Source organism: Sander vitreus, chromosome 8 (assembly GCF_031162955.1).
Source record: "Sander vitreus isolate 19-12246 chromosome 8, sanVit1, whole genome shotgun sequence".
In the NCBI taxonomy this organism is placed as follows: Eukaryota; Metazoa; Chordata; class Actinopteri; order Perciformes; family Percidae; genus Sander; species Sander vitreus.
Window position 1 is genome coordinate 223379 of NC_135862.1, and position 27661 is coordinate 251039.

Genomic DNA, 27661 nt, shown 5'->3' on the forward strand with positions numbered 1-27661 from the left:
AATACCTACACAAAGGGCCAATGCTGCATTCATGTGCTCCTCAATGGTCCCATTTCCTGAGATCAAGTTATAGACTTCATTTTTTTTAGGACGACCTGTGCTATCAGGATATGTACACTGCAGGGATGCCACATGAATGTATAAACTGTTACATGACTATAAAGACAAAACTACACTTTATTGAACTCACACATACCAATAATGTGCAATACATGTTCCCTAAGTCTTGGCATTCAGGGGAAACAAAATAAATATGGTAACTCACAAAAATATATATCTATCTAGATTTTCAAAGCATCTGGAAGGCCTACGATCACAAAGAAGTCCTCCTTGTAAAGACCCAGATCTTATCTTTCATTCTAAACAATCAGAACAAGGCTAGCTTGAAGCAATGCGGAGATATCGGAAATTGCTTAATTTGATTTATGGATTCATAATCATAGATTTATTTTACTAAGATACTGTAGTTCCAGGTGAGATAACAAAGCTTCTGAAAATCCTAGGATTGCACAGAAGACAATGATAAAACGGCGCATTTCTCTGCTTCTAAACAACACTTAGGGCCCTGGCGCAGGTGTGTTTAGGGCGTGTCCAAATCCACTTTTGCTAGTTTGACGGCGGAAAAAAGGGTCCGTGCACCAGGCGCATGGTTCAAAAGGGTTGTACTTAGTGTCTTAATTAATCAGAGGTGTGTTTTGGGCGTAACATGTAATAAACCAATCAGAGGGTCATCTCCCATTCCCTTTAAAAGCCAGGCATGTTTGGACCTTGGAGCATTGCTATTATGATTGAGGATTTGCACTGTAATATTTTTATTTGTAATCTTCTGCATGTGTGTGTGCTGCTGTGCATCCCTGTGTGTGTAACAAGCATAGTGTGCGTGCGCTGTGCACGAGCCTATAGGAGCATTTTACTAATGCTCTGTTAAAATAACAATGAAATGCTGCATTATTGACTTTAGACCAGGTTTTTGTTGGTCAATGGCGCAATCACTTCTCGCTGCCTCAAGATAGCAATACTCCCAGAATGCACCTGAACACACCTCCCTGTAAGACCAGCACGCTCAGAATGCACCTGAACACACCTCCCTGTAAGACCAGCATGCCCAGAATGCACCTGAACACAACTCCCTGTAAGAACTGCAGAATGCACCTGAACACACCTCCCTGTAAGACCAGCACGCCCAGAATGCACCTGAACTCACCTCCCTGTAAGACCAGCACGCCCAGAATGCACCTGAACACACCTCCCTGTAAGACCAGCATGCCCAGAATGCACCTGAACACAACTCCCTGTAAGACCTGCAGAATGCACCTGAACACATCTCCCTGTAAGACCAGCACGCCCATGGGCACAGGTGCATTTGCTATTTAAACGACATGGGCGCTGGACGAGAAACTGACAACTGCGTCGGTATTAAACTAGCAAAGACACTTGGGTCAAGCTTTGTGCTACGCCAGGCGCAAGATAGTGCCCAAATTAAGTCTCTGTGTGTATTGTTTTTGTTTTGTAAACTTTCTTAGTCTTAAAATCAACTTTATAGTCTCTAAATTAACTTGTTTTGCCTCTAAAGCCACCTTTTTGTCTCTAAATCAAAATGTTCTGATGGGAACTAGAAAAAGTGTTTGGATCGAAATGTTTCAGAGACAGCCGATCCTGTGTGTCACATAGTTTCAGGTTTTAATTATTATAGGTGTGTGGAGAAATGAAAGATGTTGGCTGAGACTCGGACAGGAAGTGCAGCGCTGACGTTTTTCCTGAGAGAACAGACAATGTGAGGAGGGAAGTCCTGAACTAGCTCATTAACTCACTTCCTGTCCAGGGATGCTGACGGCTAACAGGTAATATCACAGCCTGAATCAGACCAAAAAAACCAGTACTCAGTGGTGGAAAGTAACTAAGTACATGTACTCCAGTAGTGTACTTCAGTCCAAATGTTGAGGTACTTGTACTCAGATGTGTCAAAAGTATTCACATTCATTACTCAAGTAGAAGTATAGATACTAGGGTTTGAAAAGACTTCTGTGGAAGTTGAAGTCTCAACTCAAGCTTTTTACTCAAGTAAAAGTGTAAAAGTACTGGTTTCAAAACTACTTAAAGTATAAAAGTAAAAGTAATGTAAGGGGGAAAAAAATGCCATTAAGGACAAAAGCTTAGGCCGTCCCACAGGGGCCTATGGTACACTACCCGACCTCCACACAAAAAACATTTTTCTAAAGGCCATAATGACTATAATGTTATATTAAAATCATACGTGCAAACTCAGAAGGGCTGAAAAAGGTGACACATCTCTTGTGGGTTTTTCAGACAACGGCAGCTACAGTCTGGTGTTAGAATCCTCTACAGTGAATTTGTACTTCGTTACTTGACACCTCTGCTTGTACTTTACTTGAGACTTTTCTTTTCTTTCCACTTTCTACTTCTACTCCGCTACATTTCAGAGAGAAATATTTTACTTTTTACTCCACTACATTCATCTAACAGCTTTAGTTACTAGTTACTTTACACATTAATATTTCTGCACACAAAACACATGTATGTGTGTGTGTGTGTGTGTGTGTGTGTGTGTGTGTGTGTGTGTTTGGATCCTTTACACTTTCTACAATGTTTTAATACTTTACATTTTCCTGATGATACACACTTTTACTGAAGTAACATTTTCACGGCAAGACTTGAACTGTAATAGAGTATTTCTAACAGTCTGGTATTAGTACGTTTACTGTAGTAATATTATATACTTCTTCCAGCGCTGCAAATAATAAATTATCATGTTAGAAACAAAGATAAAGTGTCTTTGCATCACATAAATGATCAACAGATTGGTATCTCTCATCTTTAGACACTACGGAACATTTGCAATATATTAACTTGATTCTTCACATATTTAATATAAAATATATGTATTCAACTTCAAGATTCAAGAATTCTTTATTTGTTATTTTGCCGCTCCACATAAAAACTAAATTGTGTTTTCACCACATCAACCAGTCAGTAAATAAATCAGAGTAAGACAGAAGACTTTAATTATACTTTTTAATTGTTTTCTTTACTATTTATTATCATATGTTGCATTTAGATAGATGTTTTGTGATTACTGTCCCTGCTGCAAACCCAACTGCCCCTCTGGGGATAAAATGAAGTTCTACTAGACTTGAAAATCATACGCTCAGAAATAAATAAACTAACTATGGTTGCATATCACCAAAGACTTCCAGAATCGATCTGATTCTGATTAGGGTTGGGTATCATTTGGGTTTTTTCCGATACCGGTGCTAAAACGATACTTTTAAAACGGTGCCGGTGTCTAAATGGTGTTTGAACCGAAACTTAAAAAAACAGGGTAATAGGGAATAGGGTATTTTACAATAACTTTGAATGCACCATGAGGCTTACTAGTTTCAAGTGAACGCACCGTCTGTGTTGTTTTTCCGACAACGGCAGCTGCAGACTGCTTAACGTCCCGTTGTTGGAATCCTCTCCAGTGAAATACAGACACCCTTTAAACCGTTTAGCTGTCAGCATTTTAACCGTGTTTAATCCAGCTGCTAGATAGCGGTAGGCTAATGTTAGCTGCTGTCAAGTGTAGTGTTAACTAGCGTCACATTCAGCACTGCTTCTGTTTCAGAGTATCAGAGAGAAGCGCAAAAGGCATTTAAGTGGCACCGAAATGGGGCACCGAAATCTGCGTTGCAATTCGGTCCGGTAGATACCGGTCGTTTTAGCACCGGGTTCCGGTACCCAACCCTAATTCTGATTCACAATGTCTCGATCAGATTACATCTCTGATTGGATATCAGTCAGGTTGTCTGTGTATTGTGTACTGACTGTATTGTTCTTAGCGTTGTATATTATGTCAAAAATGTGTGTGTATGTGTGTAAGTATGTATATATGCATGTACTTGTAGGTATACATGTATACGTAAGTAAACAATTAAATTCTTTGTATACAAGCACAAAAATGGAAAAAGGGGGTAGGACCAGAACATTTTTCAAACTTCCTCCTACTCCTTTTTAAACATGGGAATCCTTATTTGGATCATTTACAATCATTTTGAAAGATGTTTGCTGAGTGTTTTGTGTTGGTTTTCTTGCCTGTACTGAAATGTCAGCTACATGTTTTTATTCATCTTTAATTTGGATTTTTTAAACATGTTCAAAATAAACTTAATAAAAAAGAAAGGGAAACATAAGATCTAATCCCAGTTTATCTGGATATGAACGAGATTCTCAGATGCTGTAAACTGTAACCTGCTGCATTATTAAACATATTACATTAAAAATGTTGTGAAGAACTGGCCCCAAAGCAGCTCCACAGAGACAAAAATATCCAACTTTTCTTTCAAAATATTCAGACTTTTTTTGCCAAAAAATATTCAGACTTTTTTCGGCAAAAAATATTAAACTTTTTTTTCAAACTATTTGACTCTTTCCCAGAAAATATGAAACTGTCTTTTCCTAAAATTATTCCGATTTTTTTTCCAAAACATTCTTGCTTTTTCCCCTAAAAATATTAAAAAAAATGTTTCTAATATTCAACTTTTTGTGTCCTAAAAATATTTTACTTTGTTTAATATTCCACTCAGTTTAACAAGATATTAAAAGAGATCCTCAAATAACTAACGCTGTAAACTATCAGATATCTTATAATGCACCAGGTTCATGTTTACATTAAGAACTGAGCCCCAACAACTTAGTTTAAGGACTTTTTACTTCTCCATTCACAGTGAAAAGACAGATATTAAAAGCTCCATTCCTGGGGTGCCTGGATAGCTCACCTGGTAGCGCTTGTGTCCCATGTACAAAGGCTCAGTCCTTCTTGCAGCGGCCGCAGGTTCGACTCTGACCTGCAGCCCCTTCCTGTCATTCCCACTCTCTCCCCCTTTCACATCCTATATAATGAAGGCCTAAAATGCCCAAAAGATAATCTTTAAAAACTTGATTTGTTCATCTTCTCTAATTCTTTTCCTGATCCTGATGCAGACTGATTCTGATTGAGATTTGTTTCTTTTTTGAGACAATATGTCACATTTTTGTGGCTCTTTTGTTGCTTTTTTGACACTTTTATAATCATAATACATTTTCATTTACATAGCGCTTTACATGGCACTCAAAGACACTTTACAGTAAAACCAGCACATTAAAAACAGATACAGCAATAAAACCAACACATAAAACTAGAATACTAAAAGCTACTGAAACAATAAAACCAGAAACTAACAGCAGATAATATGTGAGACTATGAAGACGAGTGTTTTCATGAGTCATTTGAGTCGGTCGCCTTTTTTTGACACTTTTTTCCCCCTTATATTCAGATTCTGATTGAGATTTGTTTTTTATTTTTTTTTGATTCTGATTGAGATTTGTTTCTTGCCCCTGACTTTGATCCTACTTCTTTCCTGACCCTGGTTCTGGTCCAGACAAACAGTTGTACCTCTGCAGTACTTACAGACGGAACTGGATGTGAGCTGGATGATGAGTAGCAGCAGAACCATGGCCTCCATGTTGCTCTGTGGCATCTCGGCGCTGCGTCTTCCAGTTGCAGACCAACCCAACAGAAAGAGAACAGAAACTGGAGAGAAGCTGACGGACTGAAGGACTGAAGGACTGAGGAAGGGAAGTGCGTTTCTGTGGGCAGGAAAGAGTCAGCGAGCTGCGCTTCCTTCTATTCAATTGTTGTGGAGGTTTTTCACGGTGAAGGAGTCGTCGGAAATACCAGAGTCCATCTCTCCGTTCTAATAAACCTGCAGGAGAAAACATCCAGAAACAGAAACAGGAACCCTTTACCCCCCTAATCCTAACCCTTGTCTATTTTGATTTAAAATGAATTGTCATTCTGTGACACCGGGGAATTTCTTTTAATTTGTCTGGGGGAGAGATCGGGGTAGATGGGGAGAACGTTTTTAAGTAATATAACTCCGGCTGACCATCCTGTCCAGTGGCTCCTTTAATCTCTTTTTAAACACTTGTATTCATTCATGGAAATTCATCTTCTCTGAAAATGTTTCAGTGCACCATGCTGCGTTACGATTTGTCTCAGATTTGCGTTTCTGCACACATCATTGCAGTTTATCTGAGAAAGTTGGTTTGTCTTCTTTATAAAACCACATAATGGAGCGCTGGTATATTTTTCTTTTTAAGGCCATATTGCATTATTTCTGTTCACTACTGACGTCTATCGGTAGCTGCAACCTTCGGTCACAACCCGTACTGTGTTTGGTGAAAGTGCTTTTAAAGTTTAATTAACATGGATGACAGGACTAAGAACTTTCTGAGCACAGACTGAACATGTCTTGTTACTAAACTCTGATCATTGGTTGTTGGATGTAATTTCTTGTTTTAAGTCTGTCGTTTGTTTTTATGTTGAAACTTTGAATGCTGCTGTCTCGGCCAGGACACCCTTATAAAAAAGACTCTGAATCTAAATGGGAATATTAAAAAATAAATAATCTACTATAAATCTTCCTTTTTATTGCCTTGTAAGGAGGTTTTAAGAGCCTTTCCACACTAATGGTCCCCTTGTGGCCGTCAGCCGGGGCGAAGTCAGGGAGAAAGACTGTTCAGGAGTAGGATTATTATGAAAGATCCTCTCCCATTTGTCTCTTCTAATCACAGATTCCAAGGATCCTACATTTCATTCATGATTGATGGAAACAGCCTTTTCCATAAAACGTTCCATACTGTTTTACATATCAAGTATGTGATACTAAGGTCATCAAATACAAAAAGGGATGTTGGAAGTATTTTGAGGGAGTGTGTGAGTGTGTGTGTGTGTGTGTGTGTGTGTGTGTGTGGGGGGTCTTTAATTCCTTCAGCTAAACACAAACAATGCTCGTCTGAAATGATGGCTGCCACAGAGACGACAGTTCTTGTTGTTTTTTATAGTGCTTTATTATTGTCTTTCTTACAGTTTTTGCTGATTGCTCACACACTGAAATCAAAAGTATTGTATTATTAAAACCTTACACTCAAAGAGCAAAACATTGGCCCAGATGTGCACCACTATCAGCACAATGTCAGCCTCACACTTTTTACAAAACAATACACACAGTGATTTACAGAACACTAAACACATTTGTATACATTAGACACAGAAGGATATCATGATGTCACTTCCTTGCACTTCCAGAGCACTGACTGTCACATGACCAAAGCTATGAGCCAATCTGTGAAACACAGCCATCAGGTACACAAACACATGATTGCTTAATTGTAGACACACCAATCAGGTTTAAGCACTATAAAAATGCAGCAGGTAAGTTCACGTGCCTTCAACCCCACATGAAAGCAGTCAGAAGAAGAGGGAGGATGAAAGGGGGAATCCACAGAGGAGGAGAAGGAAGTAGAGGAGGAGGTACCCCCTCATTCAGGCCATGGAGGACGCCTGTGAACAGGTCAACTTGCAGCTGTGCAAGGATGGATTCGACATTAACGATGGTTCTTCCGACGTTGTCTTGCCAATGAGGATATATCGCCTGTGATGTGGATGAAATTCTCTGGCTAGATCCAGCTAGGCGAAGAGATAAATGTTTTCTCTACTTTTTCAGGTCTTTTTTTTCTGTGATTGTAGCCTGTACTGTATCCAGTATTTGATGTTTGTCTGTTGTTTGCTGAGTGAATAGTGTTATGCACACTAAAACTGCGACATGTTGTTGTTGGGATTCTCCATGTTGACATGTTGACTGATTTAGGTATATGGAGAGAAATACATTATATTTTCCTCAGTCTGCAGCATTGGTCATGTGTAGTGTTTGGTGAACTTATTGTATATTTGCACTTTCTCTGTGTATTTCAGTTACAGTACTCTAGTCACTGAGAAGTAGGATTGCTAAAAGTGTTTTAGGCAACAGCAGTGTGTAACTGGTTCAAACAGAACTAAGTCATATGAAACGTGTGTGTTTCATATGGTAACAAAATATGTTTTTTATAAATTAGTTAATTGGGTGTGTGGTTGTGCTAATTGTGTGTAGTGTTTTGAAAAAATGATCCCTGCTTTCAACATAGTGCTTAAGCAATAGAAAAAAACTGTAATTGTCTCTTTTGTATTGCTTTTATTTAATGTTTTAATTTAAGGATCTTAGTTATTGTAACCTGTTTCCTCCGACATTTGTAACACTTTCAACTATTGTTTGTTCAAACTGACTTCATGGACTCGAAAGCTGTGAATGAATCACCCGTTGGGATTAGAAAAAGTGTCTAAACTGAACTGAACTAACCCAGGAGTGATAACCTTTGACCCCTCTTTAGACTAGGAAGCCTTTTCTGGGGTCGTGCAGTGTATGAAACACGGGATGTTGCTTTACAACTGGACTGTTTTGTCCACAACTCAAAGATATTCAGTTTCCTGTCCCAGAGGAGAGAAGAAACTTGAACATATTCACATTTAACAAGCTGACATAACACTAGATTACCTGATTTATCATCAATGACTCAGACTGATTAATGGATTATCAGAATAGTTGAGAACTGATCAATTAATCTTCTACAGACCAGTTTCTATCTTAACCTTATTTTCTAAAATACTTTCTAAATGAGTTTACAGGAGGATATAAAATGTGTAAACACTGTTACATGAGCAGCAGTATGGAGTTCACATCATCAAAACCAACTTCATTTTTAAATGGGAAAATGATTATCTTGATTTGTTTCGTCTTTTAACTTTGGATACTTTAATTACATTTAGCTGATAATACTATATCACAATAGTGTGTGTGTGGCTGTGTGTGTTTGTGTGTATGCGTGTTTATGTGTGTGTGTGTGTGCGTGTGTGTGTGTGTGTGTGCGTGTGTGTGTGTTTGTGTATGTCTGTGTGTGTGTTTGTGTGTATGTGCTCGTGTGTATGTCTGTGTGTGTGTGTGTGTGTGTGTGTGTGTGTGTTTGTGTGTATGTGCTCGTGTGTGCGTGTGTGTGTGTGTGTGTTTGTGTAAATGTGTGTGTGTGCGTGCATGTGTGTATGCGTGTTGAAAAGTGTTAAAGTGTTGAAGGAAGTTCCACCCTCAGCAGGATGTCATGCTGTTTAACCTCGACAAGCCCAGACAACACACACACACACACACACACACAAACACACACACACGTTACTAAATCTTGGCAGTGCAGGCTCGGCGCTCTGACACACTTTTTTACGTTCTTCTTCTCCCTTTTTTCAATACATTTTTGAGGCTTCATCAAAGTTTTTTTTAAATTATTTTACATATATTATATTTAGTTTCTTGAAGTAACAACCAGGCTGACAGCAGAGACGCCTAATGAACACGTTGATTAAAGTTTGTTACTTGTGAATATTGGCGCTTTTTGTAGATTTTTTCTCATTTTTTGTTGCTTTGGTTGTCTTGGTGTCAGTGTTTCTTTCAGTATTTATATTTATTTTCCTGTTTCTTGGAATAAAACCAGGCTGACAGCAGAGACGCTGCGTGTGTGTTTACTGCGACTAACTAACACGCTGATGACAGTTTGTTACCTCTGAACATCCATCTGTCCTCACAGGGGTCAGAGGTCAGGGTCTGGGCGTGTTCAAGGTCCTCACGCTCTGATTGGCTGAGGAAACGTGTCTTGGTGCAGAGGAAGAGGAGGCTTCCTGACAGCAAGTCAGCAACCCGATGGTCAGAAACAAACACGCAGAAGCAACTTATCAGCTTTTAGTTTCCATGCACCGCAGATCTGGAATAAACTCTATTTTTAAATTTTTTTCTATATAGTCTATTTTTCTGTTTCTATAAGTCCTATAACATAGGTAGAAACTGTCTATGTTTCTGTTTCTATAAGTCCTATAACATACGTAGAAACTGTCTATTTTTCTGTTTCTATAAGTCCTATAACATAGGTAGAAACTGTCTATGTTTCTGTTTCTATAAGTCCTATAACATACGTAGAAACTGTCTATTTTTCTGTTTCTATAAGTCCTATAACATAGGTAGAAACTGTCTGATATTTCTGTTTCTATAAGTCTCATAACATAGGTAGAAACTGTCTATATTTCTGTTTCTATAATTCTCATAACATAGGTAGAAACTGTCTATATTTCTGTTTCTATAATTCTCATAACATAGGTAGAAACTGTCTATATTTCTGTTTCTATAAGTCCGATAACATAGGTAGAAACTGTCTATATTTCTGTTTCTATAAGTCCGATAACATAGGTAGAAACTGTCTGTTTCTATAAGTCCGATAACATAGGTAGAAACTGTCTATGTTTCTATAAGTCCCATAACATAGGTAGAAACTGTCCTTTTTATGTTTCTATAAGTCTCAAGAATCATCTCCGCCAGCTGCAGGTTTACATTTCTTTTATTTTGAAGGACAACAACAAACTAACGACACAAACTGAAGCAACATGTCTGCTCATGTTTCTAATGACACTGAAAAATGACAAAAATGTTGCAAATGCTAAGTGTTATCACTTAAATTGAGAGACCCCTAGAGGCAGTCTTTATAATATTTACAATACTATAGTCACAATATTTCTTTTATTTTGAAAGGTACAGAGGAACAAAAACAAACTGAAGCAACATGACCAACATCTGCTCACATTTCTCTGTCCCGATTCTTACATTCACTTTGATAAAGTTAAACATTTATAACAAACATTTATCACAAACATTTATAACGTCATTATTACCTAAAGTCCAAATCAGACCAAAGGAAGCTTTCGGAACGCTGCAGACTGCAAGAAGACTAACCCTTGTGTTGTCTTCAGGTCAAATTTTACCCATTTCTATATCAGAAATCTGGGATTCTTTTTAACTACCTAATTGTATTTACCCAAAAATAACACGAAGGATTCCATACAATGCGGTTCGCAAGTACAACAAAAGATCGGATCTCTACGTTCATTGACTTTTGCGTTTTATTCAATTTAGCATTTGAAAAAAAATGTAAATGTTTCAAAACAGTATCCCGACTGTTGACATATACCCTTCTGTGATTAAAGGGATACTTCACCGATTTAGCATTAAGCTGTGTATCAGTAGAAACACGATAGTATTTTTGTGCTTCCCTCCCTCATGTCCCCCTGAGACCAGAGATCTCTGTATTGTGGGTCTGCAAAAGAATCTTCCGATGACGTAAAACGACGATTTTTGCATCATCGGAAGATTTTTGCCCAGAGGCAAAGGACTACAGCCAGTACTAGGAGCTACTTCCGCATAGCCCATAGGGGGTTGGACTCCGGCATTCTCCGAAATTTCACGAACCAAAATTGACTGTCAGCTATCTTGAATCCTCACGTAGCGTAGTAGCTTCTCAGCATCAAAACTTTAGATAGATAGATTTATTCATCCCGAAGGAAATTTTAGAACAACAATTACGTGCATTCAAACTACCGCACACGTATACGGGATACATTGGTACAGATCAGAGAATATGCAGGACACTTTATTACAGACGGAATACTCGACAGAGCTTTGCCCGCCGGCTATGGAGACCAGCGGTGCTGCTCAAAGCCTCTGGCCGGTAAAGAGACATCATCAGCGGGGGACGTTGAACGAGTTTGCCTGTGGAAAACTAACGCTAGTTGGCCACCTGTTCCATCAATCCTGCTTGCAAGTGTCCGCTCATTAGACAACAAACTGGACTACAACCAACTTTAACCAAACTCCCAACACGAGTACAGAGACTGCTGTGTTTTTGTTGTTGTGGAAACAATTGCTGTATCGGACTATCCAGCTACCAGGCTGGCTGCTCTACGCCGGGTAAGACTAGCTAGTGGAGGTGGGCTGTGTTAACACGGACTGCCTGGTGCAGAAATGGGGGTGCTTGTATCCAACTAACTGCTAAATGCTGGTGGAGTTTGTGACTGTTAAATGCCGACCATTCTACATTACACGCAAATTTTTATACTCGGTGATACAGCCCACCAAGCACTATTGCTAGTAGCTATGTGTTAGCTGAACTTTACAGAGCATATCGTGTGTGCACTAAATGAAGCCTGTTTTGTATGTCGTTTTTATATAATGTCGTTTTACATATTTTAATTGTGTAACCACTTGAGCCACGGTGAAACGCTGTTTCGTGTATATGGTTGAAATGACAATAAAACACACTAAAGTTGAGTTGACTGTCTCACTGTCTGTCTGTAACGGTAGGCGTGGCTTGGGCGTAGACGCTAAAGCAGCGAAGCAAGTGCATTGTGGGATTTGGTGTCTTTCATCCACATGAGCCAAAAACACATTTTCTGGCTTTTCTCGGCCTAGAAGCCACCAATTTCTAAAAAAATGTTCACATTTCTACTACATAAGTGACCCAATTTAAAGATATATTCATCTTTCCAACGGTGAAATATCCCTTTAACCTTCCTTTAATATTAACCTAAATAATTCATAATTTCATCTTTTTTTAACTCAAAGATTAGGTATTATTTTCTATAAATGAGGTTTTTTGACCATGCATTTAAAAAATGTGTAAAATTAGTTATGCGTGTTTGTGTGCGTGCATGCGTGCATGTGCGTGTGTGTGAATGGGGGGGTTGTGCTGTGCATGCCGCTGCACCCCTTGATCATATGGTGCATGCGTGTGTGTGTACCTGTGATATGAAATGTAATATACTGCTATTTGTTACTTGTTTTTTTACTTATTGAGCGATGTTGGATTTTTAAAATGTTGTATTTGTGCTTCCTGTGGGACTGCAGATGTAAATTAGTCTGAGACTAACTCTGGTGCAATGCATCAAATGGTTACATTTATGTTTTAATTGCACATTGTCCCTTACAAATAAAATAGAAATTGAAATTATGAGTTGCTGTTGGTGGTGTTTATACATGGTAGTGAAAAGAAGCGTTAAACGTAAAAAAAAAAAAAAGCACCAAAAGTGTTGAAAAAAAGACAAAAACTTGTTGATTTCAGTTTTGAAACGGGACGACGACAAATCCGTGGTCGAATGTAAGACAACACATGGGCTGAAGATTAATCTTTAGTCTGTACTGGACTCTAAAGAGGATTTACAACAGCAGCTGTTCACAACCTGGCAACCCAAAAGGAACTGCATATAAAGCTCCGGTGGATGATGTAATTAAGCATTAATAAAGCTTTTACTAACCGCTTGGAAGCCTTGCAATAAAACATCAAAATGTAATAAATGTTATAACTTCGTTATGTAATAATCTGCCGCATTTTGTATTAAAAACCCCAAACGCAATATGTAATCAATTCTTCCGCATTATGTAAGAGACAAGATATTAAAATATTTTGTGGTAAAATAGCCTTTATTTATTTAAATTTTTAAATGTTCTCTTCAAATGCCTTTCCAAAACAACAATTCCTTTGGTTGGTTACTACACTACTATACTATTATTACATTTTCGTGTAATTGTAACCCTTTGCATTTTGTAATTTATTACACATTGCGTTTAGGGATTTTTATTACAAACTGCGGAAAATTATAACATAAAGCAGGTGTTGTTACACATAGTGAAGTTAACATGTATTTCATGTTGATGTTTTGTTACACAATGCGTTGTTACAAGCCTTAATAACAGCGGGCTCAGACAGCGATAGCTTCATGTTCCTGTGTTTGTGTCACAGGTGTGAGGCTGTGAACCAATTAGAGCGCTGCATGTCAGATGCCCATGTAGGTGTTCATCTTGCCCAGCGCATCGCAGACAGTGGTCAGGTCGCTGCGGAGATCCTGCACCACGTTCTCAATGCTGCCGGTGTCTTTCAGCAGGTCGATGCTCTGCGTGTACGGGTTGTAGTACACCGAGAACGGACGCTTTATCGTCTTGGCAAACTCCCTGAGAGACCGACATAGAGATAGAGAGACAGCGAGAGACAGACACAGAGAGACAAAGTGACAGAGAGACAGAGACCCAGAGAGACAGAGAGAAAGACACAGAGAAACAGACACAAAGAGACAAAGTGACAAAGAGACAGAGACCCAGAGAGACCAAGAGAGACAGAGAGAGACAGACACAGAGAGATAAAGTGACAGAGAGACAGAGACACAGAGAGAGAGACAGAGACACAGAGAGACAGAGTAGTTATAATCTGCTGACATCGGCATCATTTGATGACATGTTGTCCCTAACAATTCTAACTCCAACAAACATGTTTAACGTTGATAAGAAGCTGAATGTAAACCTGTAAGTAGTCTGTCAGTGTTTACCTCATCTTCTCCTTGGCCTCCTCGAAGCTCTCGGAGACAAAGTAAACATCCTGGAAGGTGGTGATCAGACACTCCTGGTTACAGGTCGTCTTAGGGTCAAACAGCCGCACGCACGCTGCTTCCGACAGGGCATGCTGGGAAACACAGGCAGCTGTTAGTATACAGGGCATGCTGGGAAACACAGGCAGCTGTTAGTATACAGGGCATGCTGGGAAACACAGGCAGCTGTTAGTCTGTGTGCAAGGCATGCTGGGAAGCACAGGCAGCTGTTAGTCTGTGTGCAAGGCATGCTGGGAAACAGGCAGCGTTTAGTCTGCAGGGCATGCTGGGAAACACAGGCAGCTGTTAGTCTGTGTGCAAGGCATGCTGGGAAAGACTTGTTGTGTTAAGACAGTTCAGAGTGTGTGTGTGTGTGTGTGTGTGTGTGTGTGTGTGTGTGTGTGTGTGTGTGTGTGTGTGTATTATCATAAAAATAGTAGGCCACAAAGATACTTAATAACACCCTCATGGAGAGGTCCTCACTTTGCTGGTAAACTAAAGTTCTTTCCTTTCGTTATTTAAAAAAAACTGAAGTGGAAAAAGAAACAAGGGAGCCATATAGTGTTGAAATGTAGCATTCCTCTGTCTAGTAGAAAGGGCGGTCCTCACATCCCCGGCACATTTACTCGGTCCTCACCTTGCTGCCCATACAGGAAATGTGTGTCTGTGTGTGTGTGTGTGTGTGTGTCTGTATGTGTGTGCTTGTCTGTCTGTCTGTCTGTCTGTGTGTGTGTGTGTGTGTGTGTGTGTGTGTGTTCTGTGTGTGTGTGTGTGTGTGTGTGTGTGTGTGTGTGTATGTATGTCTGTGTGTGTCTGTGTGTCTCCGTCTGTGTGTGTGTGTGTGTTTTGTGTGTGTGTGTTGTGTGTGTGTGTGCGTGTGTGTGTGTGTGTGTGTGTGTGTGTGTGTGTGTGTGCATGTGTGTGCGTGTGTGCGTGTGTGCGTGCGTGTATGTGTGTGTGTTACCCTCAGCTCTCCGATAGACGACAGTAAACCGGCTCCGTACGCTCTCAGCTGACCGTCCTGTTTGCAGAGTCCAAACTCGATGGTAAAGAAATAACACTGAACCAAACACAGAAACAGACACGGGAGTCAGATTATTCAAAAATAATACAGTAAAGTACCCTGCTGTAATATATATATCATATTGAGAAAGATGCAAAGACGTTTGGGGGGAATTGATTTGCCTTTTTTTTTTAAACAAGAAACTTTCAGACAAAATTGAGAATTGTTGTGAAAAATAAAATAGAAAATTGTTAGAAAACACTGATGTAAAACCAGCAGAGTGCCTGACTTAAAGACAAAATGATTATTATTTTTATTCATCGTTACTTTGTTTAATCTTTAATCTTTTAATCCATCTTTATTTATATATTCCAACTATCTTTCAGGAAAATAGTTTTTTCTGTCTTTTTTGGGACAAAAAACATAATATGTGGGTACATGGTCTAACTTAGTTAATTTAGGGGTCCTTCACATGGAAAAAATTGGGAAGCTCTGCTCTGTCACACTCACAGCTGTAATATGAGATTATTATTATTATTATTATTATTATTATTATTATTATTAAGAGAAAGTGATGACTGACTGTGGCCAGTTTCTGCACGTCGTCGTCCGACGCTCCCAGAGACGCTAGGCCGATCTCCTGAGAGAACTGAGCGAACTTGGGATCGGCCAGCAGAGGAACGTGACCCAGCAACTCATGGCACGTGTCCCTGCAGACACACACAGAATAAACATCAACATCTGGCTCAGACACACACAGAGTCAATACAGTTAGGTTTCTTTATTTCACTGCATTATAAAACTAATGTGTTGACTGTTTCTGTGAGTGTGTGTGTGTGTGTGTGTGTGTGTGTGTGTGTGTGTGTGTGTGTGTGTGTGTCTGTGTGTGTACTCACGGCTCCGGTGTGTACAGTGGGTCGGTACTGTGGCGGACGTACTGAGTGCAGTTGAAGACTCTGTAAGCCAAACCAGCCAGGAAGTCTCTGGGAGAAAGATAACCTGCGACAGGTCGCACCGTGAAGCCAGACCGCTCTGAAACACACAGCGAGAACCATAGGTCGGGGTGCGGGGGCAGGTAGGGGAGTAGCTTAGGGGTAACAGAGCGGCAAGCAGGCGCAATCCCGTGAAACTGTCACACGTACTCGTCACACGCCCGCCCGCTGTAAGAGTTGTGTTGAACATTTCCCTACACCAGCAACGCGCAGCGCACATCAATGAACAAGAGACAGATTATTCTGTTTGTGAGTTCCACTAAAATATAAAACAGTTTTCCAGTTATCAGGACAGAGACAGCGGGGCTTCTGCTGGACTGGATGTAACGGGTAACTACCGTAAGTACGACTATGCTAAACTAGAAAATGCATTTCCTGCAGAAAATGCTTGTGAATGCTGAACAGCTAAATTTCTAAAGCTAAACTAAATTGCTGGCTTTAATGCGTAAGAAGGTAAAGCAGTGAGAATAGTTGCAAAAGTGGGACTGGTTTAAATTAATATAACTTTCAATGAAATGTTAAATAACACCAAAAATGCATGAAACAAAAGTGGAATATTTTTTATATTTTTCTGAAAAGTTGTCACTAGGTTTTGACTTATAAATTGTGTATGACAAGTGAATATTGTGTGCGTGAGAGCAAGTCATAGAGCTTTTAAGATGATTTTTCAAGGCTTCCCACTATAGTGATGTCATCACCCTCTAAAGGCAGCTACACACCGGGCCGATAATCGGCCGGACAGTCTGGAGAGGCTGTCGGCCTTCATTTTGGCCGATTTGACGTGCTCAGTCGGAGACAGGGCAGTCGGGACTCACCCGGAAATGACGAGTGGGATGAGCGTGACTAAGCCTCTCAAAATCTGACGAAAATCTTTTAAACTGACCTTTGCTGATCTGACATGAAGACAGATTCAGCAACTGCACGGCCTATTTCTCTCTTCAAATGTTTTCAGAAACACGTTTTGGTGAACTGTTTTAGTAAAATATGAGATCGTATTCTAAATGAGTCGCCATTAAAAATCCAAACTCCGGAAGCAGCAGCCAGACCCACGTGACGTGTTGTCCAATCAGCTGCTGGTTTTCATTTTTTGGGCGACAATCCAGATTAGCTCCGCCTGCTGCTATGGAGACGTATTACGTCTCGTCTCTTCGGTGTTCTGAGGAACTTTCTGGACCAACTCGGGGAGACTGATCAGTCACGCGGCCGTCTGGTTGGTGTGTAACGGCCTGAAGTCATGCAATACTCACTTCATTATAAGCACAGAAAAAGCCTGAATGAAACACTCGACTTAAACAGTGATGCCACAAAAACTGTAAAAGATATCACGAAGCTGAAAACAACTGCAATAGCTAAAGGTTTCGTGAACAGTTTAAAGTTTGACTGACATCTGTAGGTGACAGTATGTGGGAGGAGTAGCATTTCAAAAAGGTAGAAGCCTGAAGAGGATTTGAAGATTGCTCCATTGATTTTAATGTAAAATAAAAGAATTAAAAAGCTTAATATTTTAAAAAGTATCAATAACAAACAAAAGTTGAAGAAGTCCCATCATATGCTTAAAGAACTGAACATTTGGATAGTTGAATGTTTTTTGTAGCTGAAAGTATGCAGAAGTTAGAGGCAACCAAAGAAATTTGAAGAATAAATAATCGGATATGCTGCTGAATCAGCATTCACACAATTAGCTAACTTTAGCTAACAACAATAAGTCTCTGGTTAGCAAAGACTGGGACGGCCATGTTTGTTATAAATGGACCTGTGATTAGGGAGATATGATACCACAGTCAGCTAATCTTGTTCAGTTGATACAGCAGTGGCCTAGCCTAGAAATCTAGACCACCCTAGAGGCAAGCAAATGTAATTTGCAGCCAGGGGGGTCTAGCAACTCTCCGTTGGCCTGGGAGCTGGAAAAACCAAATTCTGGTCAGGCCAATCACATCGTGTATAGAGTCAGTGGGCGGGGCTTATGGCTGCTGCTGCTGGGAACAGTGATCTTCTGGAAAACTTGGAGTTCAGCTTTTCTTTGAGAAAAGAACAAAGAACGGCCCTGAACTCATTCTTAAAAAAGGAAGATGTGTTCAGAGTTTAAAGTGGAATCTATCAGCTAGCTCTGCTCTGGTTGGTTGGAGAGCTATCCTATTGGTGCAGAGGGAATTTGAAAGACAACCGTTTATCCCGCCCCTCGGATTGAGCCCAGCCAATGGTGAGTTCCCAGACCCAACATCTGGATGTGGGTCAGAGAGCCCGCGGAACCAAACCAGTACGCAGGCCAAGTGTTGCTGACCGTCGAGAAAATACCTTAAAAGTGAAACTGCATTCCCGATGGACTGAGACGTGATTGTGTTGTGACAGACCTTTGAGAAACAGGGAGACGTCCTCCAGCTGTGGGATGTTGTCATCACGGTAACCGCAGTGTTTCCTGAGCAGCGGCAGGTTCTTAAGGTACTCTCTGCAGGCGTGAGTCGGGTACAGCTGGGTCAGCTCCCTGAACACCACGCCCCACGTACGGACCTCCTCCTCTGTGTACTCTATACAGGGGATGGGCTGCCCACTGCACACAGGACACAGAACCAGAGACACGTTAGAACCAGAACCACAGACACAGACAGAACCAGAACCACAACACGTTAGAACCAGAACCAGAGACACATCACGTCAAACCAGAGACATGTCAGAACATGTTTCTGTCACTTGTTTGGACCTTTTTTTTGTCTTCTTTGGCATCTTGATGCTATTTTTAAACATTATTTTAAGCGGGTTTGACGCCCCTTTTACAATATTTTTCGACTGTTTTTTCAACGTGTCACAAACTGGCTCAACACGACACTGTCAATTACTGAAAACTACAACTTTTCTGATTGGTTTAAAGAAATGCCAATAAACCAGAGCACGTTTTCCTCCCATCCCAGAATGCTGTGTGGACTAGTCAGACCCTCCTACGCAGCGCTGTGGAGAAGGGTCTGGACATGAGAGACTATATACATTATATGCTAACATGCTAAAATATGCTAATGTTACCACACTGCTCATAGCTGTACATACTGTACATATCTGTCTATATGGTTCATTCAAAATATCCTTTTTTCAGTTTTTTCATTATATATTCTGCTATAACACTGCATATATCTATATTATTATTACTACTATAATGTCACTCCTACTACATTGCACATATCTGTACATGTTGCTCATACATTGTTAATATTACATATCCATATTTATTCTGCTCTTATAAGGTAACTGCTAATACACTACACACATTTATATTTAATTTATATCACTCTAAACCACCTTCTGTTAACCAACTGTTAACTACTGTCTACACTGCACTATATGTCTTGTCCTGTCTGTACTTGTATATCACACATTGCACTTTTCACCTTTCTGCACTTCTGGTTGGACGCAAACTGCATTTCATTGTCTTTGTACTCTGCACAATGACAATACAGTTGAATCTAATCTAATCTAATATAATATAATAGTGTTTACAATAACGTTGTAGATGAGGAAGATGCTGAGGAAGACGTGTCACATTTTTGTCACAGACGTGCTCAACATTGAGCGTTTCATAATATATGAAGATATAAAAACATCTTCAAAACTGAGAAACATATACAATACTTACAATTTATAATTCATGGCCACTTCCACAAAGTATTTTCTCCTCTGACGGTAAACTTCATCTTTAAAGCCCTGACAGGAAGAACAGGTCAAAGGTCAGAGGTTGAGAAACTCACATATTATATTTACATATTAAAAGTATATGTGTGTGTGTGTATATATGTATATAAGTATGTGTGTATAATAATAATAATAATACATTTAATTTATATAGCGCTTATCAAACAGGCAGCGCGGCAATGGTTATGTTTAGGGTTAGGGTTAGCTGCCTGGAAGGCAACGTTGGAGGCAAAAAACACCATTGAGCGTGTACATGTGTATATGTGTGTGTGAGGATAAGTGAGGCATACCGGATGGTCGGCGTCCAGCTCTGATCCGTACATCAACACTCGGTGAGAACACTGATCCAACTCAGAGATCTTCATCGGGAACCAGGGAACATCGTCTGCCTCTGATTCAGGTAGACACAGCAACATATATTATATATATATATATATATATATATATATATATATATACACACACAACAAACATCGTCTCCCTCTGATATAACCACAACACACACACAACTTTTTTTTCCTGTATATTGTAACTTTTATTTTCCAATTTTTATGACTTTGACTTTTTACTCAAAATATTATGATTTCTGTCTCAAAATATTTTAAAATGCATCCTCGAAATATTCCGCCTTTATTCTTAGTTTGATTGATTCAAAAGATCAGATAAATGATGAGAAAGCTGTGTGTGGTATCTGTGATGTAAGAGACTCTGTGTGTGGTATCTGTGATGTAAGCGATGACATCACAGACCTTCATCGGCGGCGGCCCAAGCATTGGGCGGCGTGTTGACAGAGATGATGCTGACGGCGTCCCTGAGCAGCGTCAGCAGCTCGCTGAACTCTCTCTGGCTGCAGCTGCAGACGGCCAAGATCTCCACCTCGCTCAGGACACGCCGGGACGCACGGGACTCGATGTGGGACAGGTTGATTCGCTGCTCCTGGGGGGGGGGGGGGGGGGATGAGGGGTAAACACATAATAATATGGTTGACTCGAAAAATAGGGCTAAGTCATTCCTATAATTAAAGGTGCACTATGAGTTCCTGCATGGTTTCAGCGTGATTTCATTTTAGTCTCAAATGGTAGTCATCTCTCCTTGATCCGCTAGCTGCCTGGTCCCTGAACACACCGTAAAAAAGCCTGGTCTCAGGAGACAACACAGGGGTCGTACACGCCAAACAAACACTAGAGGCACAGGCTGTGCACCAAAATACAACAAGCCACGGTCCAGCCAAATCACAGACAAGATGGTTGGGGGAGTGGGTGAGCGCTACCTGATACTAGCGATTTCGAGTCGGCGACATATTTTGGGCTTCATTTAATAAACATAACCGTAGTAGTACACAATCGTATGTGTATTGTTTTGATTACAAAGTGGGGAATTACTTTACGTTGCCTATTTATGTCTATTTCTATTTCACCGGCGTCTGTACAGCATCAACAGGGGGTCGCCATTGTTGTTTATGTGTGTGTGATGTCTAAAACTGTAACCCGGAGTACAACGATCTGGTGCAAGTTCACGCTGAGTAAGTTATGGGTTTGACTGCCGCTCCAGGGCACTTTCACGGGGAGGAGGTTGTGAAAACACGAGTTACGGGTTGCCTGGAATGCAGCATAAGTGACAGTTAGTCAGTTAGTCATGACAGTTACAGAAACATGGGGGGAGGGGCGAGCTTGCTCTGTTTAGTTTGGTATTTACTTGGAACGAAGACAAAAGTGACGTCATGCAGGAACTCATAGAGCACCTTTAAAGAAGAAAGAGGTAACGGGGACGTTTTACCTGGAAGATTCTCAGAGCTTTGACCAGACAGCCCACTTTGTTCTTCAGAGAAAACACTACCGCTGTTTTCCCAGAATCCTCGGCGCTCTCTGTGCCCGGCGTCTCGCTGATGGGACAGAAGGACGGACGCCTCGACTGGACGGTCCCCAAAGCAACCACACAAACACACAGAGAGAAAACAGACTGAACCCTGGGAGAAACAGCTGCTTAAAAATGAAACTGTAGCATCAGGAGAGCAGACTCAGATCTGTCTTCTCACATTCAAAAGATCCATTAAAACTAAATGGCTGCACACACACACACACACACACACACACACACACACACACACACAGCATCTGTCAGGGTCATAAATAAATGATGAAGTGTTTTTACATTAGATTTTATAGTTATTGTTTGGTGTTTTGGCTTTTCTTCCATGAATTAATATTTAAGGTGAGTTCCAGCGTGTCTGGGGGGTTAGGGTTTAACCCTAACCCCCCAGACACGTGATGAAAGAATAATTACAGCTGCAGCTTCAGAACAAAAATGGCAAAAAAACAATAAACATACAATTATCTCATACAAAGGCAATGCACTACAGATAAAGCTCAACCTCACAGAGACCCCCATCAGACAACCTACTACCCCCCTCCCCCCTCTCATATTGCACATATATTCTCCCCAGACTTCACATATCCCATTTAATCCTGCTGTGATCAATAACTTACGTATTGCATAATGTCGTATCAAATGAAAGATATTACACATCCTTCACCAACCGTAATATTACAAACACCTGAACTAGCTCTGCAGCTGGTTCATATCCCAGCTCAGAGGACTGGACCTCATGTGTTCAGGTTCTCTGGTCCCTGGTCAGGGTTTGGATCGGTGGGATTCTGACCTTGTTTCCAGCTTCATGCAGTAAATGTCAGGACGTTTTTGTTGCATTTTTTGATGTTTATTTCAGCTTTTTTCACCCCGATGTTTTTTCAGCGCTTTTTTGTGCCTTTTTTTAACGTTTTGTTGATTTCTTTTGTGTATATTTGACGTCCATAATAATTGATTTAGCGATAGAAAATGTATTTCAAAAGAGAAACGATACCCTTTGCAATGTATTCAATAGATTAGACATCACATTACATTACATGTCATTTAGCTGACGCTTTCATCCAAAGAGACTTCTAATTAAGTGCTTTCAGCCCTGAAGGTTCAAACTCCAGACAACAAGTAGTAAGGGCCGTCCTGGGAACGAGGGTTTTGGTGCGGGCTCGGGGACCTTGGTTCGGACTTTGAGAAGTGCTGAACTTCACTAATCCTCCCTCACACGTTTGGTTTTTTTTACGGATAAAAGGGCCCCAAAACAAAGAGCTGTGTTTCTCACCATCTGCCCCCCAGTGTGTCTCTGCTGCTGGAACATGGCCGAGTCCAGCGACATCCCCCTCCGGGACCAGTACTTACTGGAGAACATCATCATGGCGGGCTGCATCCGCGGCACCGGCGCCGGACGCTCTGCCGGGCTCTTCTTCACGTGGGCCGACGCCATGGGGTACCAGTGGGTGTACGAGTACCAGGGCTCCAGACTGACAGACGCTTGCACACACACACACACTACTGCTTGCACACACACTACTGCTCACACACACACACACACACACACACACACACACACACACTACTGCTCACACACACACTACTGCTCACACACACACACACTACTGCTCGCACACACACTATTGCTCGCAGGCACACTACTGCTCACACACACACACACACACACACACACACTACTGCTCGCAGACACACACACTACTGCTGCTCAGAGATCACAGGGTTCTCTCTCAAACTAAGTCCAGCTTTTTCCTCAAAATATTCAACTTTTTCTCTCAAAAAGTCTGATTTTGTCTCTCTCAAAATATCCTTTTCTTCTCCTTTTGTTGTATAAAACAAACTCTGACTGGTTTTTGCTGAAAGCGTTCCAGCTGCTGCTGCTGCTGCTGCTGCTGCTGATAATGCTGCTGCTCAGAGGAGATGTGCAGGATCGGTCGGGGCTCTGAGCTCCTTTCTCTCCATGTAAAAGCAAACATATGAGGGAGGAGACAGAGGAGGAGCCAGAGGAGGAGCCAGAGGAGGAGGAGGAGGAGGAGAAAGAGGAGGAGGCTGAGGAGGAGGAGAAGCCTGAGGAGGAGAAGGAGCCTGAGGAGGGGGAGAAGGAGCCAGAGGAGGAGGAGGAGCCTGAGTAGGGGGAGGAGCCTGATGAGGAGGAGGAGGAGCCTGATGAGGGGGAGGAGGAGCCAGAGGAGGGGGAGGAAGAGACAGAGGAGGAGGAGATGGAGGAGGAAGAGACAGAGGAGGAGGAAGAGACAGTGAAGGAGGAGATGGAGGAGACAGAGGAGGAGGAGGAAGAGGAGGAGGAAGAGACAGTGAAGGAGGAGATGGAGGAGGAGGAGGAGACAGAGGAGGAGACAGAAGAGGAGGAAGAGGAGGAGGAGGACGAAGAGGAGGAGGAAGAGACAGAGGAGGAGGAAGAGACAGTGAAGGAGGAGATGGAGGAGGAGGAGGAGACAGAGTAGGAGACAGAAGAGGAGGAAGAGGAGGAGGAGGACGAAGAGGAGGAGGAAGAGACAGAGGAGGAGGAAGAGACAGTGAAGGAGGAGATGGAGGAGGAGGAGGAGACAGAGTAGGAGGAGATGGAGGAGGAGGAGACAGAGGAGGAGACAGAAGAGGAGGAAGAGGAGCTGCACAGTTGCGGTTGTTTTCTCTCAAAATATTCAGACTTCTTTTTCTAAAAATATTCAACTTTTGTCTCAAAAAGTCTGACCTTTTAACCAAACATTGACTATTTCTTTTTTTATTTTATTAAAAAAGGAAGAAAAAACAAACAAACAGTCGATGTGTGATTCAGCATTCAATAAAACCCTTTAATGACAGATGGTTTAGTTTAAATGTCAGACTGACTCTCTGACACAGACAGACAGACAGACAGACAGACAGACAGACAGACACACACACTGTCAAGTCAAATTGGAGAAAAAACTGTTTAAATTCCAAGCAGCTGTTTAAGTGGAGGATTGTTAAAGTGGGGGGAACCAATGTGCCCTGCCGTGTTTCTGCCTGGGGGTTTAAAAAGGAGACATCGGAAGTAAAGAGGAACACAAGTTGACGAGCAGCAAACGGCAAGAGTTCAAAAAGCTGCCGTGATGGGCAGCTACAGCACGCGGAACTGATGACCTACAACCATAGACATATATAAACTGGACCAGCAGACCCCGTGTCTCTGGACGGAGACCAGTGACGTCTCTTTCCCGGTGATGGCTGAGCGTTACTGAGCAGCCTCCAACTGAGCTTGAAGACGTAGATGTGACGTGAGCAACCTGTCTGAAAGTTGGAAGTCTTCTGGTAGCTGTGCCAAGAGAAATCTCAATCATTCCCAATCTAGCAGAGACGGAGAGCGTAGGTATATGTAAGGAGATAACATAGACACAGGCTCATTATTGATCACTAAAATGATAGTTAACATTAGTCATTACACTTAAACAGCTAATGGAAGTCCAAACTGCCTGAGAGCTTCTCCTGTACTATACGGTAACTCCTCTACTATGAGACAGGAAGTCTCGTGGTTATGACCCAATCGTTAGCCTATTGTTATAACAACGTCTGCTACGGAGCCATAACGTGAGCTACAAGGTAATGGAGCCTTTTATACATTGTCGTGTTTCTTTAGAAATAAACAACGGACAAATAGAGTCTTTAAACGCTTCAGATGTAAAGGTATTCTCTGTCAAAGTGACGTCAGAATGAATGGCAGTCAATGGGATGCTAACGGGATGCTAACGGGAAGTGATGGCTTGTTAGCATCAGAATGGCTCCATATGAGCTACGCGTTGAGGAGGCTGGCTGACCCCCTTGACTACAACACCTAAATGGCAGCTGGTAAGAGAGACGGAGCTCTGAATGAACTGAGACTGCTGAAAACCACTTCTGCTGTTATAGACGTTAGCTTAGCTGTAGCCACAGTCGGCAGCGATACGGAGACTCTAGCGTCACATGACCCTTTAATGCCTGGGAGACTTGTCTGCTTACCGTTTGACTGCAAACGTGTTTCAACTGTTTTAAATATTTGTTAACTAAACAATGCGGAGGTAGTGTTTGGTAACTGTTACAGTGCATACTGCTTCAGGGTCTGTAGCAAACATGGTGAGATAAAGGGCTAATATGTTATGATGTTTGATTGATTGATGTTCTGTATGGTGGTGGTTTAAATAAATGCACTTTAAATATGTTAAATAAGTATGATAAAATGTTTAATTACTACTTTTATATATGGGTAAAAAGTACTATAATTTTTTTTTAATTGGGTTAAAAAATGGTTGAAAAATATGATATAAATGTGTATATTTTGTTTCTTTGTGTTTAAACTAGGGCTGTCAATCGATTAAAAAATGTCTTTAATTAATTACATACTCTGTGTAACTCATAATTAATCTAAATTAATCTCATACATAATTAACGGTGCCTGAACCGAGACTTTTTAAGAAAGTAAAAAAAGAAAAGAAATAAAAAGGTATAAACAACAGTTGGTGACATTAAAGAACGGCTTGTTTATTGCTAAGGCCATATGGTCAACATTAAATGATTAATAATAATGTATAACAATAACTTATTTCACTAGTAAACTGCTGTTGAACAACAAAAACAACCACCAGATGGAAAAGGACATTTACAATAACTTCAAATGCACCACGAGGCTGTAGTTTACCAGTTTCATTGAACGCCCCGTCTGTGTTGTTTCTCCGACAGCAGCTGCAGATTGTTACATCCCGGTGTTGAATCCTCTACAGTAAAACACAGTCACACTTTACACCGTTTAGTGTTAGCTGTCAGCATTTAACCCTGTTTAATCCAGCTACTAGCTACTGGTAGGCTAACATTAGCTGCTGTCGAGTATAGTGTTAACTAGCTAGTGGTAGGCTAACGTTAGCTGCTGTCGAGTATAGTGTTAACTAGCTAGCGGTAGGCTAACGTTAGCTGCTGTCGAGTATAGTGTTAACTAGCTAGCGGTAGGCTAACGTTAGCTGCTGTCGAGTATAGTGTTAACTAGCTAGCGGTAGGCTAACGTTAGCTGCTGTCGAGTATAGTGTTAACTAGCTAGCGGTAGGCTAACGTTAGCTGCTGTCGAGTATAGTGTTAACTAGCTAGCTGTAGGCTAATGTTAGCTGCTGTCTAGTATAGTGTTAACTAGCTAGCGGTAGGCTAACGTTAGCTGCTATCGAGTATAGTATTAACTAGCTGGCGGTAGGCTAACGTTAGCTGCTGTCGAGTATAGTATTAACTAGCTAGCTGTAGGCTAATGTTAGCTGCTGTCTAGTATAGTGTTAACTAGCGTCATGTGCAGCGGTGTTTGTGTTTCAGAGCATCAGAGAGAAGAGCAGACATATCAGTGGAGCCAGATTTCAGTAGCCAGGGTTGGCAGGAAGAAGATTAAATAGGTAAATGTTCCAGTCAATGATCCAGGCAGAACATTCTCGTCTCCTCCTTCATTTTACAGTCCAATGGTGCTAGAACGGCTCCGGGTCAAACCTCAATATGGAATAGATTAATCTGCATTATTTTTTTTAACGCGTTATTTTCAGTTAAAAAAAAATAAATATTCATGTTGACAGCCCTAATTTAAAGGTTTTTCACCTGCTACTGCTACTAAAGACTACACTGTTAAACATCTTTATAGACCTACAAATATCCAAACGGCTTCTTTGGCTGAAGCAATAACTCACATTGAACTGAAGTATGCCAAAATAAAAGGAGGACATTGATCCAGTTCTTTATTTCGGGATGGATGCATCAAATCCCTTTTAAGTGGGGAATCTGACACACTGACACACACACACACGCGCACACACACGCACAAGACACACACACACACGCACACTGACACACGCACGAGGCACATGCACGCACACACACACACACACACACGAGGCACATGCACACACAGAAACGCACACACACACACACACACACACACAAACACACACACACATGACACATACACACACGCACACTGACACACGCACGAGGCACATGCACACACACGCACAC

General features: G+C 41.1%; 2 protein-coding genes across 3 annotated transcripts in view; both read right to left on the reverse strand.

Annotated features, from left to right (window-relative positions):
* LOC144521705 (receptor-type tyrosine-protein phosphatase beta-like) overlaps positions 1-5558 on the reverse strand; it is a 37279-nt gene extending 31721 nt beyond the window's left edge. For both annotated transcript variants that reach the window (XM_078256258.1, XM_078256259.1), the window contains exon 1: positions 5447-5558. In XM_078256258.1, coding sequence (XP_078112384.1) covers positions 5447-5516 — 70 coding nt within the window. In that variant the 5' untranslated portion in view covers positions 5517-5558. The remainder of the gene's footprint in view (positions 1-5446) is intronic.
* A 4729-nt stretch (positions 5559-10287) lies between these two features.
* tph2 (tryptophan hydroxylase 2 (tryptophan 5-monooxygenase)) lies at positions 10288-23256 on the reverse strand. The gene is made up of 11 exons (XM_078256260.1): positions 22947-23256; positions 21584-21718; positions 20557-20743; positions 20098-20192; positions 19752-19819; positions 18481-18677; positions 16034-16169; positions 15721-15847; positions 15099-15194; positions 14096-14229; positions 10288-13724 (listed from the first exon to the last, which is right to left on the reverse strand). The coding sequence occupies exons 1-11, from the start codon at positions 23106-23108 to the stop codon at positions 13550-13552; spliced, it is 1512 nt and encodes a 503-aa protein (XP_078112386.1). The 5' UTR covers positions 23109-23256; the 3' UTR covers positions 10288-13549.
* Positions 23257-27661: the final 4405 nt, after the last annotated feature.

What these genes read in the sequence shown, in the direction of transcription:
- tph2 (XM_078256260.1), bottom strand. Translation starts at nt 23,108, where the DNA reads ATGGCGTCGGCCCACGTGAAGAAGAGCCCGGCAGAGCGTCCGGCGCCG. An exon ending in GTGGCCATGAATTATAAATT is followed by an intron (nt 18,678 to 19,751) that starts GTAAGTATTGTA and finishes TCCTGTGTGCAG; the next exon opens with TGGGCAGCCCATCCCCTGTA. An exon ending in CCACTGTACACACCGGAGCC is followed by an intron (nt 15,848 to 16,033) that starts GTGAGTACACAC and finishes GTGTGTCTGCAG; the next exon opens with GGACACGTGCCATGAGTTGC.